The sequence below is a fragment of the Ziziphus jujuba genome, chromosome 1, assembly GCF_031755915.1.
Source record: "Ziziphus jujuba cultivar Dongzao chromosome 1, ASM3175591v1".
Lineage (NCBI taxonomy): Eukaryota > Viridiplantae > Streptophyta > Magnoliopsida > Rosales > Rhamnaceae > Ziziphus > Ziziphus jujuba.
This window is the reverse complement of record NC_083379.1, coordinates 16526749-16544519: the sequence shown is the minus strand read 5'-3', so window position 1 is coordinate 16544519 and position 17771 is coordinate 16526749. Positions and strand designations below refer to the sequence as shown.

Here is a 17771-nt window from a genome sequence, read left to right as displayed (position 1 = left end):
CTAGCATGTGAAAACATGGAGAAAGCTTTGACCATCTCATGGGGGTGCGTACAGCGAGGTGTGGAGGTCCAGTTAGGCTCGTTCCCTTCGTCTCACTGAGATTTACCTCTTAGTATACTCAATCTTTTGTTTGAGCTTGTTGACGATGAACCCTATCTTTGGTACCTGGCTTTGATTCCACTTATTATGATCCTTTAGCCATGAAAAAACACAAAAAACATAAAAAATTAAAAGACAAAGCACAAAAGATTGAGAAGAAAAAGATGTATTATTCTCTTTAAAATTAATATATAAAAAAACTTCTCTAAAAATTCTCTCTAAAGTCTCTAAAAAAACTTTATTATCTGTGATCTTTATGTGATGTGATACAAGATTGAAAACTAGACACCTATTTATAAAGTTTTAAGGTTGCTTTTTTTAAAAATAACTTGTCCACCAAGTAAACCTAGTCATTAAGTAAACTTAAGGAACAAGTAAAAAACCCTAATGGACTGGACTTTAGGAGAAGGCTGGATCCCACATATCTTACTATCACAAAGCATGATATTTGCTTTGCTATCAATAAACTTAGCCAGCATGTTTAAGCTCCAACAACTTTATATTAGGAAGCTTGCAAATGCTTACTTAGATATTTGAAGGGTATAGCTGATCGTGATTTGCAAATCAAATCTTCAATGAAATTTATCATTCTTGGATTTTTTGATTCGGACTGGGCTAGTGATCCTGATGGCATAAGGTCTACTATTGATTATGGAAGCTTTGTTGGTTGTAATTTTGTTTCCAGGAGATCAAAAATATAAGTAGTGGTAGCTCATTCAAGCATTAAGGTTGAGTAGAAGGCTTTAGGTCATATTACATCGAAGCTATGTTAGATGCAGAATCTGATCAAAGAACTCCATTTGCAATTACCAAAACCAGTAATCTAGATAGACTATCTCGGAGCTTCTACCTTGGCAGGTCAATATTATTCTTCACTAAAAGACTAAGTATGTTGAGATGGTCATTCACTTCGTCAGGCACAAAGTTTTGGAAAGGGCAATGTAAATTCAATTTGTGCCTACAAAGGAATAGGTTGCTGATGTGTTCACAAAGGTGCTTGGTACTTCATGGTTCCTATATTTGAAATCTAAGTTAAGAGTTGTGAATATTGTTTGAGTGTTTTACTAATTGTTGGCTGAATAGGTAGTTCTTTTCAAACTCTTATTTGGGTGATTATCAAGATCAGTCAAAAATGAGTATGCGAGGTCATGTTAGTTTGATTTACTTCGTTAGATTGGGATTTTGTATTGCTAGACTAATTGATTGTATCTAAGTGCTGATATGGCACTTATAGTTAGCTATCTCTTACTAGTTTTGTTGGTAGTTGGACCAAGGGTATGCAGCTTTATTTTGTATAAGAGCTTTGTATCATGGGTCTAACTTTTCCAACACTCCCGTGCGGCACTTAGCACCTCCCTAGCTAAGTAAATCTTGCTCACAAGCTATCATAATGTGGAAGCTAAGAGTAAGAGAGTAGGAAGTAGGAGATTTTGAGAGAATGTGGAGAATACTTGTATTGCTAGAATTCTTGAATATGTTACAAATGAGAGTCCAACCCTTTATATAGAGAGCTTGGCACGTATCATAAAAATACAAGGTTCTAGATATGTACACATGTCACCTTTCTAGTTAGGGTTGTAGATTATTATAGGGTTATGTATAAGATATTTACATGGAGTATTCTAGAGAGATTCTAAGCTGCATTAGTCTAGGTTCCTCTTGAATCTTCTAGAATCTTTCGGGCTTCTCTAGGATCTTCATGGAGAGTGTAGAGTCTTCCAGTTAAACCTCAAGGATTCCACTCCTTTTTCACGGGACGTGACACTCTCCCCCACCTAAACTTGCGATGCCTCATTGCGCCTTCTTCCTTGCCCGCCGAATGTGATCTTTGAGTTGCCATTGTGTATCTTCGTGCTCCCCACTTACTTTACCATCCGGCAGGTCTTTCTCCTTCACCAAGTATTTAGTGCAGTTAGGCACACCTCTATGTTGAACGACTCGATCCGCAGGTGTGGTTTCCACATTCTCGTCGGGTGAAGTCACTATCACCATGGGTGCCCTTATTGACTTTCCTTTCTTTGGGGCTTCCTTGCCCCCTTTCCCTAAAATGGGAAGTGACCTCTCATAGGGTCCTATCACCCCCTCATGCATATTGTGTGGTTGAGGTAGTGGTTTGACTAAGTTCCCTTCCTTAGCCTCCACATGCTTTCTCTTGTTGTCTCCACAACTTAAGACCAACGCACACAAGCTACTTTGCTCCAACTCCTTTGGTACATCTTGCACCTTAGGGGAGGTCTTGGCATGGTTTGGGGCGTCCTTGCTAGGCTCTTGGGCAGCAACTAGGTTGGTTTGCTCCTCCTTTTCAACTTGTAGTGCCGACAAAACCTTAGTCTCCTGCTTGCTAGCTTGTTCCGAGGCACCATGCACGTCATTCCCCCATCCATGATGCATAACATGTTTGCAAATGGGAGTGGGAAAGCCTTTACTTGGTTGAAGAATTCCATGCCAAGGACAACCTTGTAGTCGTCCATGGACACAACCGTTAGGTTCAATTGGCCGTACCAGTCTCCGATGGTGGTTTTCATGCCTCTAGCAACTCCTTGGAGCCACTTTGCATCCAAATTTACCGCCTTTACGGAGCCCCTTTCTTTGGTTGCCTTAATCCCAAGCCTTTGTGCCTTTTCCATCGATAGGAAATTATGTGAGGCACCCGTGTCCACCAACGCCTTAGTGGGCACTCCATTAAGTTTTGTCTCCACGAACATTAGGCCACCCTTCTTTGTCTCCTTAGGAGCAGCCTTGATGGCATTCAGCAATTGTAAGGAATCTATACTAGTTCCTTCCTCTTGCTTCTCCTCGTATTGGGTAGGCATGGCATTCAAAGCCTTCCTCTTTGGACAATCTCTAACCCAATGTGGTCCATCACATAAGAAACAAGAGTTTTTAGATTTGGAAGCATCCTTACCTTCTTTAGATGCCTTCTACCTTGAGTTTTTTGGCTTATGTGCACTTTCTCCCTTTTCATCTTCTTTGGATCTACTAGGTTCTCCCCCACCTTTTCCATGGTTGTCTTTCCATTCCTTTGGCTTTGGAGAGTCTCTTTGGTTGGAGTAGTCAATGAAGCCTTCGGCATACGCAATGGCACTAGCCAAATCTTGTACTCCACACCTCTTCAACCCCGTCTTTGTCCAAGGTTGTAGTCCATCCATGAAGTAGAAAAGGGAGTCTTTATCCGATAGGTCCGGGATCTCCAACACCAAGTTGGTGAACTCCTTGATGTATTTCCGAATATGGCCCACTTGCTTGAGTCGTCGAAGGCGACTCCTTGCCTCGTCCTCGGCATTCTCAGGATAAAATTGCCTTTTTAGATCCTTTTTAAAGTCATTAAAGATATGAAAAGTGCACGTACCTCACTCTATGTCACCATGCCTCCTCCTCCACCATAACATGGCCGTGTCGTTAAGGTAGAGAGTGGCAATGCTAATCTTTGAAGCATCGTCCACAATTCCCATCACTTCAAAGTATTGCTCCTAGCCCCAAAGGAAATTCTTGAGCTCCCTCGCATTCCTTATCCCGGAGTAGGACTTGGGTTTTGGCACATTGATTCGTGGCCCCCTTGCGTATGGTGGTTGTCCCTGACGCCACCGCTCTCTTGCAAAGAGCCCAATTGCCCAGCGTTTCCTCCATTTGGGTGCGGATAGCATCCAATTCTCTCTCCAACATGGGACGAAGATCTGCTACCTCCCACATGCATTGGTCGCGTGTCGAGCGGAGCTCCCTCCGTAAGGCATCATCCAGCCCATTGAGTAACCCTCTCACGGCTTAATTGATGGCAATGTCCTCCAACTTCAGCCCATCTAGGCGACTCTCCAACTCTTCAAATTGTTCATGTACTCGAGCAGCATACTCCTCCAAGCGTAACTCAACGCCAGTCATCACATCCTTGGACTTGGACTTATGCCTCTGCTTCCCCGCATTGGGGTTGCGTTGCTCTTCACGACCTAGCACATCGGTAGCTCCCTCCACATTGATGGTGACCTCCAAGCTAATCATCTTGTCTACTTCCACGTTACACCAACAGTATGCTTGAGTAGCAATTGGCTCTGATACCAACTGTCACGGGCCTAACTTTTCCAACACTCCCGTCTGGCACTTAGCATCTCCCTTGCTAAGTAAGCCTTGCTCACAAGCTATCACAATGCGGAAGCTAAGAGTAAGAGAGTAGGAAGTAGGAGAGTTTGAGAGAATGTGGAGAATACTTGTATTGCTAGAATTCTTGGATATGTTACAAATGAGAGTCCAACCCTTTATATAGAGGGCTTGGCACGTATCACAAAAATATAAGGTTCTAGATATGTACAATGTCACCTATCTAGTTAGGGTTCTAGATTATTCTAGGGTTATGTACAAGATATTTACATGGAGTATTCTAGAGAGATTCCAATCTGCATTAGTCTAGGTTCTTCTTGTATCTTCCGGGCTTCTCTAGGATCTTCATAGAAAGTGTAGAGTCTTCCAATTAAACCTTAAGGATTCCATTCCCTTTTCACGAGATGTGACATTTGTCTCTATATTCCTGGGAAATAGAATTAATGATAGATCAAATTTCATTTATCACTCTTTCTCTTCTTTTGTGTCTAGATCTAGGTTTTCTTTTTCCTTTTTCTTGCTTTCCAAACACTGATCGACCCATTGACTCTCTACTTAATTTAATTTTGTATTATTTCTATTTGATATGTTGTACAAATTGGAATACCACTATCACAATATTTTACAGAACAATACGTATACTGGTTTATTTAATAGTGTATAATAATAAATGGTTTATAGAAATTAATTAAAAAAAACTACATGAATATAATGTATTGTTAGAAGACGCGTGGCAATATCTGCACTTCTTTATATGTGAGATCTTGGTTCAAGTTATCTTATTAATGGATATGTACTTAATGTAAGTCATTTTTAAATGGGTAAATTACAAAATAGTCATCTCTATTTGTACTTTTTGTTTATTTCTTCATGTTTTAGGAAATTATAGTTTAGCTGCTCACTTTTCAATTTAGACCCAATGATATAGAAATGGATAACAATTTAAATTTTCTTATATTTTACATTGTTTAATTACAATTACTTTGGTAAAATTTTAATAAAAACTAAATATGAAAAGTTTCATAAAAATCTATCTTTTTTTGTTACTGAACATAAAAAGTGATCTAATGAAAATTTTGTCAAATTTATATTTAAGACTTTTTCATTAAACTAAGTGTTAGAAGTGTTATTTTTAAAACATAATATATATTGATTAATAGTTAATTCTATTTCAGTAACATATTAGATTAAATTGTCAAGTATAGATGTTTCAGTTGATATGCTATTCACACCTGTAATTGAAAGATTATAGGTTTAAAATATCAAAAAAAAAAATTATTGTAAATAAAAAAAAAACATATTAGATTAAACTAAAATTTAACTATAAAATGTTAAATTATATTTTTTCAAAAATAAAGAAGCTTGCATATGTAAAAGGTGCAAACTAGAATGGCTACTTCCAATTTATCCTTTGGTTTGAAACAATTACAATTCGACAATGTTCAAATCATTCGGCTTATTTTAGGGATTCAACATTGATAAATGTCAAAAATAAAAAATAAAAATTTTGATACGTTGGTACAGCCCAAAACTAAGGCCACATCATATCTTTGTTTTTATATGCACAAGCTTTAAGGCTGAGATTGATTTGTTTGATGCGCTTCATTTATTTTTTTATTTTTTTTTTATTTTTTTTACCTGAAGAAGACAAATTTTTAAATTTTGTTCAATTAATTGGATTTTTTCTTAACAATGGCCTAATGGCTACATCTCACTTCACAACTATATTAAAGTGAATTTGGTTTAATTTGTTGAAATTTAGAATCTTTATTTTAATTTGCATTTTCACACCGTTTAATTTAGATCCCATGCTAAATGCCATTTATCAAAAACTCTTATTAGATTAAAATATAGAAAATTTAAATTTAAAAAATTTAAATTGTAATATTTTAAATTTAATTATGGAAAGTGGAATTACCAAATTAGAGAATGCTTAATTGTAATGAAATATAAAAAAGATAATAATAATAATAATTTTAGGGACGCAAACTCATCAAAGAAACCTGTGTATTTTTTTTTTTGTTCCTTTTTATGAGAGTTACCGGAGTAATTAAGTATACCATTTGCACTCTCTATATGTATACTTATAAATATATATGTATATATATATATATATATATTTACAATAAGGTTCAGGTCAAGGAATTTTGGATAAATTAACATTTAGGATTCCAATTTTAACAGTTAAATGCAAGGGACTACTAAAATTAAAGTTGTTTTAAAACTCTATTCACATGATCCAACACATATTCTCTCTCTATAAGGATCTATTTGGTATAGTTGATGAAAATAGAATTTTAGTCTGTAAAATTTTGTATAATAAATTTTTTTGAAAAATTTTTTTTATTAAAAGATAATAAATATTTGGTTGTAAATAAAAAAACTGCATTAAATGTTTATTTGGTTTCCATATAAGTTTAAAAAAGAGTTTTTTTAGAAAAGTATAAAATTTAAACTTTTATAAAACAGTTTAAAAAATCTTTCTTTTTTTTTTTTGTCGACAAGTGCTTATTGACTTGCCAAACATCTTTATTTTTTAACAAAAGAGTTTTTGTCCTTTAAATAGAGCTTGTAACCTAAAAAAAAAAACTCTACCAAACAGATACTAAATCCACCTTTTCTTCTTTCTCATTATAGTAGATATCATTTCACAAAATAAATAAATAAAGAAAAATACAAAGCGTTCAAATCTTAGCCCGCCCACGCATCTAACGGTTAGAATTAAAGTTCTAGATGTTAATTTTATCTAGGATTTCCTTATGGCCTGAGCTTTATTATGTATATATGTATATATATAAAACCAAATTTACATCAGATTTTTAATATCAGAATTTACTTTTTCAACTCTTAAATTACATCAAATATTGAAATTTAAAATTATATTTATTAATTATTAAATTTTGATAAAATTTATTTTTTCTAAATATGATTTTAATATATTATCACATTCATATTGTTGAAACTTATGATTGCTTAAAAAATATTACTCAAGTATAATAAAAAAGAGTTGTTTCTTCTTACACATACATTCCATGAGTAACGTGTAATTATGAGATAACATTAATAACACTTATCAAAGACTTCTTAGATAACTGTTCGAGTTGTTGGAGATAATTCTCTACTGGTTCGATTGCTTATTTCTTCCTTCATTAACAGCTCCCTGATCAGTCTGTTTCGGTTGCTCATCCATAAGGTTGCTCTTTTCTTCATTAGTAGTAATAGCTTGTAGTCTATTACATATTTTATCATTTTTCAATTTTAAATTTTAATTCATGATGATATTTAAAAGCTAAAAAAAAAAAATATTATTTATGCTCTAATCTTATATTAAAAATATTATATTATCTTTGTATATATTTATATGTTTTTAGAAACTTGTACTTGATAATTAATTCGAGAAAATAGTGGATACTCATAATTATATGATATAAATATACACTCGAAAAAACAATGTTGAAAAAAAAAAATTATGCTGCGATTTTATTTTATTTTTTTGTTTAAAGAATATATATATATATATTTTTTAATGGGATTCAAAAAGTGTAGATTTTTAGATTATAACATGAAGTGGGCCCATGGACCCAAATGTCTCCCCGTGGGAGCACCCGATCACATAGGCAGTGGGGAAGTAAATGGAAACGTACACCCCACTTTTCGCTACACAGTGATATTTGAACCTGAGGTCCCATTTATATATTATTACCAATGCTTCCTACTAAATGCTCTACAACATAGGTGGCCCCCATTTTCTTTTCATAAAAAAAGGTTGCCCCCATTTTACCAACCCAAAAAAAAAAAAACAAAAAAAAACAAAAAAAAACATAGTTAGCCCCCTATTGCTTAAATCCCACACAACCTTCCTGAATCATAGAGAATCTGGAGAGTATTCCGTAATATTATTATTTTTACTAATAGCTACTTTTCTAAATGATCTGGATTGCCCCCTTTTTTTTCTTTTTTTTTTTTCGCTTATGCATATAATATTGGCAATTAAAAACCAACCCTTCCATATCAATTTTCATGATCAGATTGTCTCTCTCCTGCTCCCTAGCTATGTACATGAATATTTTTAAAACTTTGATACGTAGGTTGCCTACCATAGTTAACCAAAGGAAAGGATGCAATCATAGGATTTTTTTCTCTCTCTCGATAAACAGTAATAGTTTACATGTTGATAACTTAATTCATGTCACATTTAATTTCCAAAAGATACCCATCGATCAACACTTAACATAATTTTGACCATAAAGAAAAACCAAACATTAATCCACATAGAGTCAATTGTTAAGATTATCGCAATTATTCTGTAGTCCCTGCTAGCTTGTAGCTAGTAATCTCGCGATGTATCTCTCTCTCTCTCTCTCTCTATATATATATATATATATATATATATGTAGGAAAAAGGAGTTTACCCTCTTTACATATTAATTAATCTCAATATTAATGCCAGGCAACCAGATGCCACATTGATTCCTTACTAGTTCTGCAAATGGATATCCGGCGATGTTAACTACTCATGAAGTTGATATTTAATCAATCTTATAACCAGTAACATTTAGTTGTGTGAAAAACATCCCAATTCTTTCCCACACAGGTAAAGTCTGTCATAAAATTTTCGTATATCAATTATACTGTCAATATACATGCGGTGTTATTAAATTATAATGAAAGTATATATATACATATGTGCACACAATTTTTGTTAATATGTTAATATGGGCGATATATCCCATTTTTGGTGGGGGACGACTGTCTGAAAGCAAGCAATTACTTGTGATGGCGACCTGATTGCATATAACCATCTTGGGTATTTTGCACAGTAGCATTTATATATAAATATTCAACTTACTTTATTAATGTGGACGGTCCTGATCATATGCTATGCATTTTTTGCTTGTTTGATAAGAAGTTGGTGTTATCATAATAATAATAATAATAATAATAATAATTAGGCCTAGAGTACTTATGTTAATGCAATCCATTTAATAAATAAAAAGAATAATATGAAATAGGTATATGGATAAACAAAAGAATATATCGTAGTGAGAAAAACAAATTAAATAAAAGCGAAAGATAGATAGGTATATGGATGAGAGAATAATATTGACGTTGAAAACTTGAAATTAAAAGATTAATAGAATAATGTATTGAGGAAGGGGAAGTGAAAGGTTTAGGAGTTGGAGAAGTTAAGAAGCCGCGTAATTCATTTCACCAATGCAGATGTAGAAGGAATTTAAAGCATGAATATGAAGGATATGCATCTCTCTTTCTTTCTCTTTGTGCATTTATTCCTCTCTCCTCCATTAATAAATCATGAATATGAAGGATATGCATCTCTCTCTATCTCTCAGTCTCTGTGCATCTACTCCTCTCTCCTCCGTTAATAAATGCAATTGCACCATCTCAATACGCTCTGCATTAACTCCCCTCCTGTTGCCACATCCTACCTACTTTTTTCTCTTCTTCTACCTCCTTCCTTTCTTCTCTCTTCGATATTATCTCCTCTTTTTTCTCGTCCGTTTCTTCCTTTTTTCTTCTCCATCACCGCGTTTCTTCTTAAACCTCCCTTTTCATACAAAGCGCTATCATATACATATCCCAATATATATATATATATATATACTGGGTATTTTTGAAAAATATCTCCTAAAACAGATCTGACCCTTATTTTTTCATACACATCTGCAGCTTCAACTCTCGTTAGTACTGTCCTATCTAAATCATCTTTCCGTTCTCATTAGCACATATAGAGAGACAACCAAAAAGATGAGCTAAATAGGGGTAACACCCACCGAGAACTTAGTGAGAGTTTCAATCTTTTGTTTTTGACATAATTTTTTGAAATTTGGGTGATGGTCAAAGTCTTCTCTCTCTCTCTCTCTCTCCCCCTCCATTGCCAAATTCTTGCCTAAAAGCTTAGCTAAGCTAATTATTTTGTGTTAAAAATTTGTTTTGGCACGTAAGAGCAGGAAGGCCTTGGACTTTGTTTTTTCTCTTTTTTTGACAACCATAAAACCGTAAGTCATTTCCGCTTTTCTGCTACATGTAATCAACCTATTAGCTTCTTTTGCTCAGATACTTCTCAGAAAAGAATCTAATTCAAACGAATACTTCAAAACGTCAACCATTGTTGAAAAACCACGCCTTTTATTTTTTATTTTTTTCTTTTTCTTTTTTCAAATTAAGAAAAAAAAGAGAGTGAGAGATGAATGATTGTCTAGCGCAATGATTGTCGAGGGTTTGTGCAAGAGTGAGATAAGTTAGCCGAACAATGCTTCGGGCGAGTTCGAGGTCTGTAAATTTCGATCATATTTGCTATTAATCGATTAGGTCGGCTTAGTTTTTTCTTCTAGGGTTTACTGAGGTCATCATCTAAGAAAGGATAGTTTGAATTGTACTTTGTGTTATAATTACAATTAACTTGTACGTTTAACTGTGTCCGTAAATTTTCTATTCCATATATCAACTATTTAACATAGTTATATAATAGAATCAAAATCAACATATATTCAGATTAACAGTTTTTTTCAAATGTTTAAAAAGGTTAAATATCCTTCTTGATGGAAATGCTGAAGTCCTAAAAGAAAGTGAGAGCCTATATACATGGTTTACAGTTTTTACCATGTACAATTTTTATCAACTTCCACAGTGGAATACAGATGCCCTATAAAATTCTCTCATATTTATTTTATTTTCTGTGTTGTCAAATATGTGGATGGGGATAAGGATTGTCCCACTGTTCCTTGTCCAAGTAGTTATTAATTCTTATATTTTCAACTGTTCATTGTGTACTTTGCTTACCTCACCTTTAACATGTTTTACAAGTTCCTCTTGTGACATTTTTTTTTTTTTTTTTTTTTTTTGGCAAAGAGGTTCCTCTTGTGAGTTGACTCTTGCAAAATTCGCTTGGCAAATTGGAAGATAAATAGCATATATATGAACAAGATTAATCAAAGTGAATCGGAAGAAATGTTTCAGCCAAATATGTTCGAGACCCATCAACATTTGCTGGATATGACAACCCACAAAAGCTCGGAAGGTGAGTTTGGAAACATACGAGATGAAGATTTCGAGACGAAATCCGGCACCGAAACCATGGAAGCTCCATCTGGTGATGATGGATATCCTAACCAACGCCCCAAAAAGAAACGCTACCATCGCCACACCCAGCGCCAAATCCAGGAAATGGAATCGTAAGCTATACATCTTCTTCTTCTTCTTCTCCTTCGTCTTCATTATTATATGCATCTAGAGTTTCTTTCTTTGATTTAATCTTTAGGGTTTTTGAACTCAATGTCTCAGATTCTTCAAGGAGTGTCCACATCCAGATGATAAGCAAAGAAAAGAGCTTACCCGTGAGTTGGGTTTAGAACCTTTGCAAGTCAAATTTTGGTTCCAAAACAAGCGCACCCAAATGAAGGTAACGCATATTATATATATATATACACACTGATAACCCCTAATTTAATTGGGTACAATTAGCATATATACATGGAGAAATGTAACAGCAGCGTTGAAATTAATAATCCAAAATTTTCCTTCCAAAATTATACGCAGGCCCAACATGAACGCCATGAAAATTCAATACTCAAAGCTGAGAACGAAAAACTTCGTGCGGAGAACAATAGGTACAAAGAAGCCCTTAGCAATACAACATGCCCGAACTGCGGTGGACCAGCTGCTCTGGGTGAGATGTCGTTCGACGAGCAACATTTGAGGATAGAAAATGCTCGCCTACGAGATGAGGTGAAACTAAAGCAATGGCAATGACAATGGTTGTGAGATTTTTAACAGTTCTATGCTGACTATATATAATTTTTTGTTTTTGTTTCTCTGTGGTATGCAGATAGATAGAATATCTGGAATTGCCGCCAAATATGTTGGGAAGCCTTTGTCTTCGTATTCTCACATTTCGTCACATGTTTCTTCACGTTCACTTGATCTTGGGGTTGGAAATTTTGGTGCACAGTCGGGGTTTGTAGGTGAAATGTACGGATCAGGAGACTTTCTCAGGTCCGTTTCAGTCCCCAGTGAAGCTGATAAGCCCATGATTGTTGAGCTTGCTGTGGCAGCTATGGAGGAACTTGTCAGAACTGCTCAGGCTGGTGAGCCTTTATGGGTCACCGGAGATAACTCCACCGAGACGCTAAATGAAGATGAATACTTGAGGACATTCCCTAGGGGAATCGGACCTAAACCATTGGGTTTGAAATCAGAAGCATCGAGAGAATCTGTGGTGGTCATCATGAATCATACTAATCTTGTGGAGATTCTTATGGATGTGGTAAATTAATAAATTTTCCAGTACTTATAGTTTGTTTCATCATATTTAATTCTTTTCTACTAGGTGTAGTCGTCTATATTATGCTGGCAGAGTGCTTTCTATTACCAGAAATAGGATGCAGTAGGCCTATATAATCTGGGTGACTGTGCACAGTAGAATAAAATTATGAACATGTAATATGATTTTTTTTCTCTCAAACTAATGATTTATATATTACGTTGTCAGAATCAATGGTCTACAGTCTTTTGTGATATCGTTTCAAGAGCAATGACTGTTGATGTCCTTTCAACTGGAGTGGCAGGGAACTACAATGGGGCCTTGCAAGTGGTAACTAACAAATAAAAAATTTTACATTCTACTGTTTATTTTAAATTTTACAGTTTCAGTTTTTCTTTCTCAGATTCTGACTATACTTATACATGTTTTTTTCGCAGATGACCGCGGAGTTCCAAGTACCTTCACCGCTTGTTCCGACCCGCGAGAATTACTTCGTAAGGTACTGCAAACAGCACTCAGATGGGACTTGGGCGGTGGTTGATGTTTCCTTGGACAATCTACGCCCAAATTCGATATCAAGGAGCCGAAGAAGACCATCTGGCTGCTTAATCCAAGAACTCCCAAATGGTTATTCACAGGCATGCAGTACATTGATTCTTACTTCTATTAATTTTAGTTTAACCTTCTTACTGTGTACTACAAAAATGCTGATTAATTTATTGTTTCAAACTAATAGTAATGAATATGTTATAGGTAATATGGGTGGAGCATGTAGAAGTGGATGATAGAGCAGTTCATAATATATACAAACCACTAGTGAACTCAGGTCTTGCCTTTGGGGCAAAACGTTGGGTTGCTACACTTGATAGACAATGTGAACGTCTTGCAAGTTCAATGGCCAATAACATTCCAGCTGGAGATCTATGCGGTACATATACAATTTGTATTTGAAATGCTACTTGATATTATTACTATGATAATCAATATTTCAGCTTTGGATAAAGCATTTGTTTTATATATATGTTGTATGTCAGTGATAACAAGCCCTGAGGGAAGGAGAAGTATGCTGAAATTAGCAGAGAGAATGGTGAGGAGCTTTTGCACAGGAGTGGGTGCATCAACAGCGCATGCCTGGACGACATTATCGGCGATAGGTTCCGATGATGTAAGGGTGATGACGAGAAAGAGCATGGATGATCCAGGCAGGCCACCTGGTATTGTGCTAAGTGCTGCTACTTCCTTCTGGCTTCCTGTTCAACCAAAGAGGGTTTTTGATTTCCTCCGAGATGAGAATTCTAGGAATGAGGTAAATATCATATGATAATATTTATGTTTATCCGTATTTTAATTGGAGTTCAAACATTTCAGATGAAAATTGGCCTTGGTACTTATCCGATCTCCAGAATTCAGCTGTAGTGTAACAAATTTTCAGTCTCCTCGTACAACAAGTTTCTGGAATTCAGTTATTAATTAAGCTATGTATCTTCAATGATATGGTCAACTAATCTCTTAACTGAACAATAATTAAATAATATAGTTTGAAATCATCTTGCTTCAGGCATTCGATAATTAAAAATTAACTTTCTCTTAGCCTAGACGTCTTAAAATCTTGACTAAATTGATCTTTCCTTTTTTTTTTTTTAAGTGTAAATTTTACTCTTTAAAATTTGGAACTATTTTGTTGTTTAATCCATCACCTTTATTTCATATTAATTTATGTTTGGTTAATTACAGTGGGATATACTTTCAAATGGTGGCTTAGTTCAAGAGATGGCACATATAGCAAACGGTCGTGATCCTGGCAACTGTGTGTCTTTACTTCGTGTAAACGTGAGTTACAGACTTTATTATGCTCCAATTCAGGAACATACATTATACAATTGATAACAATTTTTTTTTTTTAATTTTTAAAATTTTTTTATTGGTTACATGTTAAAATTAAAATTTTATGGGGACGTAGAGTGTGAATTCGAGCCAGAGCAACATGCTGATACTACAAGAGAGCTGCACAGATCGCACAGGATCATATGTGATATATGCACCGGTTGATATAGTGGCAATGAATATGGTATTAAGCGGTGGCGATCCGGATTATGTAGCTCTGCTGCCTTCAGGTTTCGCTATCCTTCCTGATGGACCTGGACTTGATGCAGAAGCGATTCTGGAGGTCGGCTCCGGTGGCTCTCTCTTGACTGTTGCTTTTCAGATCTTGGTTGATTCGGTTCCTACAGCCAAACTCTCTCTTGGATCTGTCTCCACAGTAAACAATCTTATTAAGTGCACCGTTGAAAGGATTAGAGCTGCAGTCACATGTGAAACTTAACCAAAGATTCTACAATCCTACTTTGTTTTGGTGAGTTACCTACATTAGTCTCTCTGCTCTTGGTTTTTTTGCCTTCAATTTTGTTCATTTGGCAGCAAAATGATTTTGTGAGCTGAGAGATCTTGGGAAATAGTTTTGTCAAAATAGTACAAGTTTTAACTTATAAGGGGTGCATTGTCTTCAATTTTGGGATAAGAATATATAGAAGAGCTACAAGTGCATACTCTGATTTTAGAAATTATTACTCTAATATCATGAAATACGATTGACCTTGCTTTGTATCTTATAATTCTGGTTTCAGAGTAATGAAAAGGAGAGGAAGGAGGAGGAAACAAGAAGTCTGATGGTTTAATACAGAGGTGAAGGAGTTAGTCAAGAACGCACCTTATAATATCCTTGCATTGTGGTGTTATTGTTTTTGGGTAGAAAATAAGCAAATCACCACCCTGCAAGGGTAATGGGTTCGGGGATTGACTTCGCCAATTTAAAAAAGCTCAAAGTAACTTAATAGAGAACTGTGTTAGTTGTTAATTACAAAGTTAGAATAACTGTTGGGATAACTCTGTTTTTGGTGTCGTTTTAGGGATAATTTAATTGGTTAGGGGTAATCTCTGTAAGTCTCAAAGCCTTTAATGTACTCATCTGTATCTGTTTCTGAAGTTGAATTAGTTGGACCAATTTCTTTGATTATTATAACACATGTGCTTGTTTTGCTACTAGATCTATTAGGGAATGATAAGATCCCAATTCATTTTACTGATCCCAATGCAAGGGGCCATATTAATTGAAACTTTTAGGGGAAAAATATATAAAAAATGATAGTCATCTCATCAGCTTAAATTTGATATTTAATAATGATATTAAAGTCAGTATTTCAATAAATTTTAGATTTTAAATTCAACAGACTTAAATTTTTAGTAGAAATGGTAAAATTTTCCTTTTCACAATAATTCGAATTTGTAAAAGATAGAAAAGGAAAAAAAAAAAGAAAAAGCTAACATGTAGAATGTTTGGTATTGCAAGTCATAATTATGGTTCAATGTTTCAAAAGGACAAACTTTTTTCTTTTTTCCAATATATTTTTATTTTTATTTTTTTGGCAATAAGGGAGGAACAAGTAAGTGAATAATCTAAAGTGGTCATGAAAAATATAATATAAAAAAGTGAATAATCTAAAGTGGTCATGAAAAATATAGTCTAAAAATCGAGACTAGAATTGATAGGCAAAGTTATGGGAAAAATAAGAGCACATTTAATGATGAAAATGAATTGTTGCTTACATGATATAAAATTTAATATCCTTTAAATTTAAATGGTATAAATATATAATTAATTTTAAAATTATTTTTTAATAGTAATGTGTAAAAGAATATTTATAATTATTAATTATTTACATATATTTTTTATTTTTTTTTAAAAATTAGTTTTTTGAAAAAAAATCTTGCTTTTAAATGTCTAAAAAAATTTCCATTTTTTTTTTGTCACATTAGCTTGATGAGATATTTAGATAAACCTATATATAGCCCCCCCTCCCCCCCCCCCCAAAAAAAAAAAAGTAATAAAAGGTCTTTAGATGCTGAATATAGATTGCTGCTTATATCGCATAAAATATTGTATGATCAATTTTAAAATTATTTTCCAATATTGATGTACATAAAAAGTATTTATATCTATTAATCAATTAAATATTTTATATTTTTTTTTCTTTAAAAGAATGGACTTTTAAAAAAAAAATTTACTTTTTAAGTAATTTCATAATATCTAGTGGACTTTTAAAAAGTAAAAAATCATCTTTGATATTGTTTATTTATTTGTATTTTTGTTATCATATCAACTTAACATACATTAAGACAGATTTATTAGAACTTTTTTTAAAAAATAATTGTTTTTTTTTTAATTATTATGATAATAAAAATATAATAATAAACAAAACTATTAAAAATGATTTATTATGCTATCAGTTCAGAGATAAATTGTTTATAACAGAATTTATTAAATTAACTCCTAAAAATAAAATATCTAAAAAAACATATAAAAAATATTATGCACGCATTAAAATCCTAAATGCTGGGTATGGGTACATGACCAAAAGATTGATATGAATCTGTGATGATACATGATGTAGGCTAAATCCAACTCAAGAATCGAAGAGCGACGTAGGCCTATGGCGGAACCAAGACAGATGGCGTAATCCTAATCATAAAAGCAATAAGCGATAATGATGAAGCCATCACAAAAGCAATAACACCAAGACATAGCAAATTCAGTTCGCTCAGAAATCATCAATTTTTAGGAGTGGGTATTTAAAATATTGATTTACATATCATATCAAATATGTCACATTAAAACATTTAGTTTAACTATTTTAAATTATTATATTTATTTACTTTCAATTTAAAAGAGCTGCATTGTACTAAATTAATATAATGTTAATAGGAAGCTTAAAGCACAAAAGAAGGCATGCCAAAAATTTATTTTAAGGCCTTGTTAGAGAAGAGTTAAAATTTTGAAAAAAATTAATTTCTGATAATTTGTTTTTTAAAAATTAACTTTTTGAGAATTATTTTCTTATAAATTATTTCAAAAGTATTTGGTTTATATCACGATATTTAATACTTAAAAGTAATTAATTAACTTGTATTTTAAAATTTAAAGAAAAAATTATTTTTTTTAATAAAATACATATAATTAGTACAAAATATGATACCTCTACTACAATTTTAATAACTTTTAGTATTCCAACAATACTTATGAATAAAACATCGTACATAACTTTAAATGGATGTTTGGGTAGTCATAAATCAGTGGGAATCTAAAATTTTTTAGAAAAATGAAATTTTTTTTTATTTGGATAATTTTTAAGAGAAGAAATTTGTGGTTTCAGTGAAAAATAAATATCGTAATGTGGAAAATTGACAGAGAAAGTGGATCCTACTAAAAAGATATCATTCTCAAATTTTACTGAAAAACTGGTATTGC

General features: G+C 33.5%; 1 protein-coding gene across 2 annotated transcripts; it reads left to right on the top strand.

The window, feature by feature from the left end:
- The first annotated feature begins 9697 nt into the window (after positions 1-9697).
- LOC107419838 (homeobox-leucine zipper protein MERISTEM L1) lies at positions 9698-15504 on the top strand. Of its 2 annotated transcripts, none has more exons than XM_016028659.4 (12): positions 9698-10205; positions 11059-11381; positions 11491-11608; positions 11746-11934; positions 12035-12472; positions 12698-12799; positions 12907-13107; positions 13223-13397; positions 13504-13775; positions 14204-14299; positions 14430-14822; positions 15094-15504. In XM_016028659.4, the coding sequence occupies exons 2-11, from the start codon at positions 11125-11127 to the stop codon at positions 14790-14792; spliced, it is 2211 nt and encodes a 736-aa protein (XP_015884145.3). In that variant the 5' UTR covers positions 9698-10205; positions 11059-11124; the 3' UTR covers positions 14793-14822; positions 15094-15504. The 2 variants fall into 2 exon arrangements, with proteins under 2 accessions (XP_015884145.3, XP_015884152.3); XM_016028666.4 differs by lacking the exon at positions 9698-10205 and adding an exon at positions 10234-10479.
- Positions 15505-17771: the final 2267 nt, after the last annotated feature.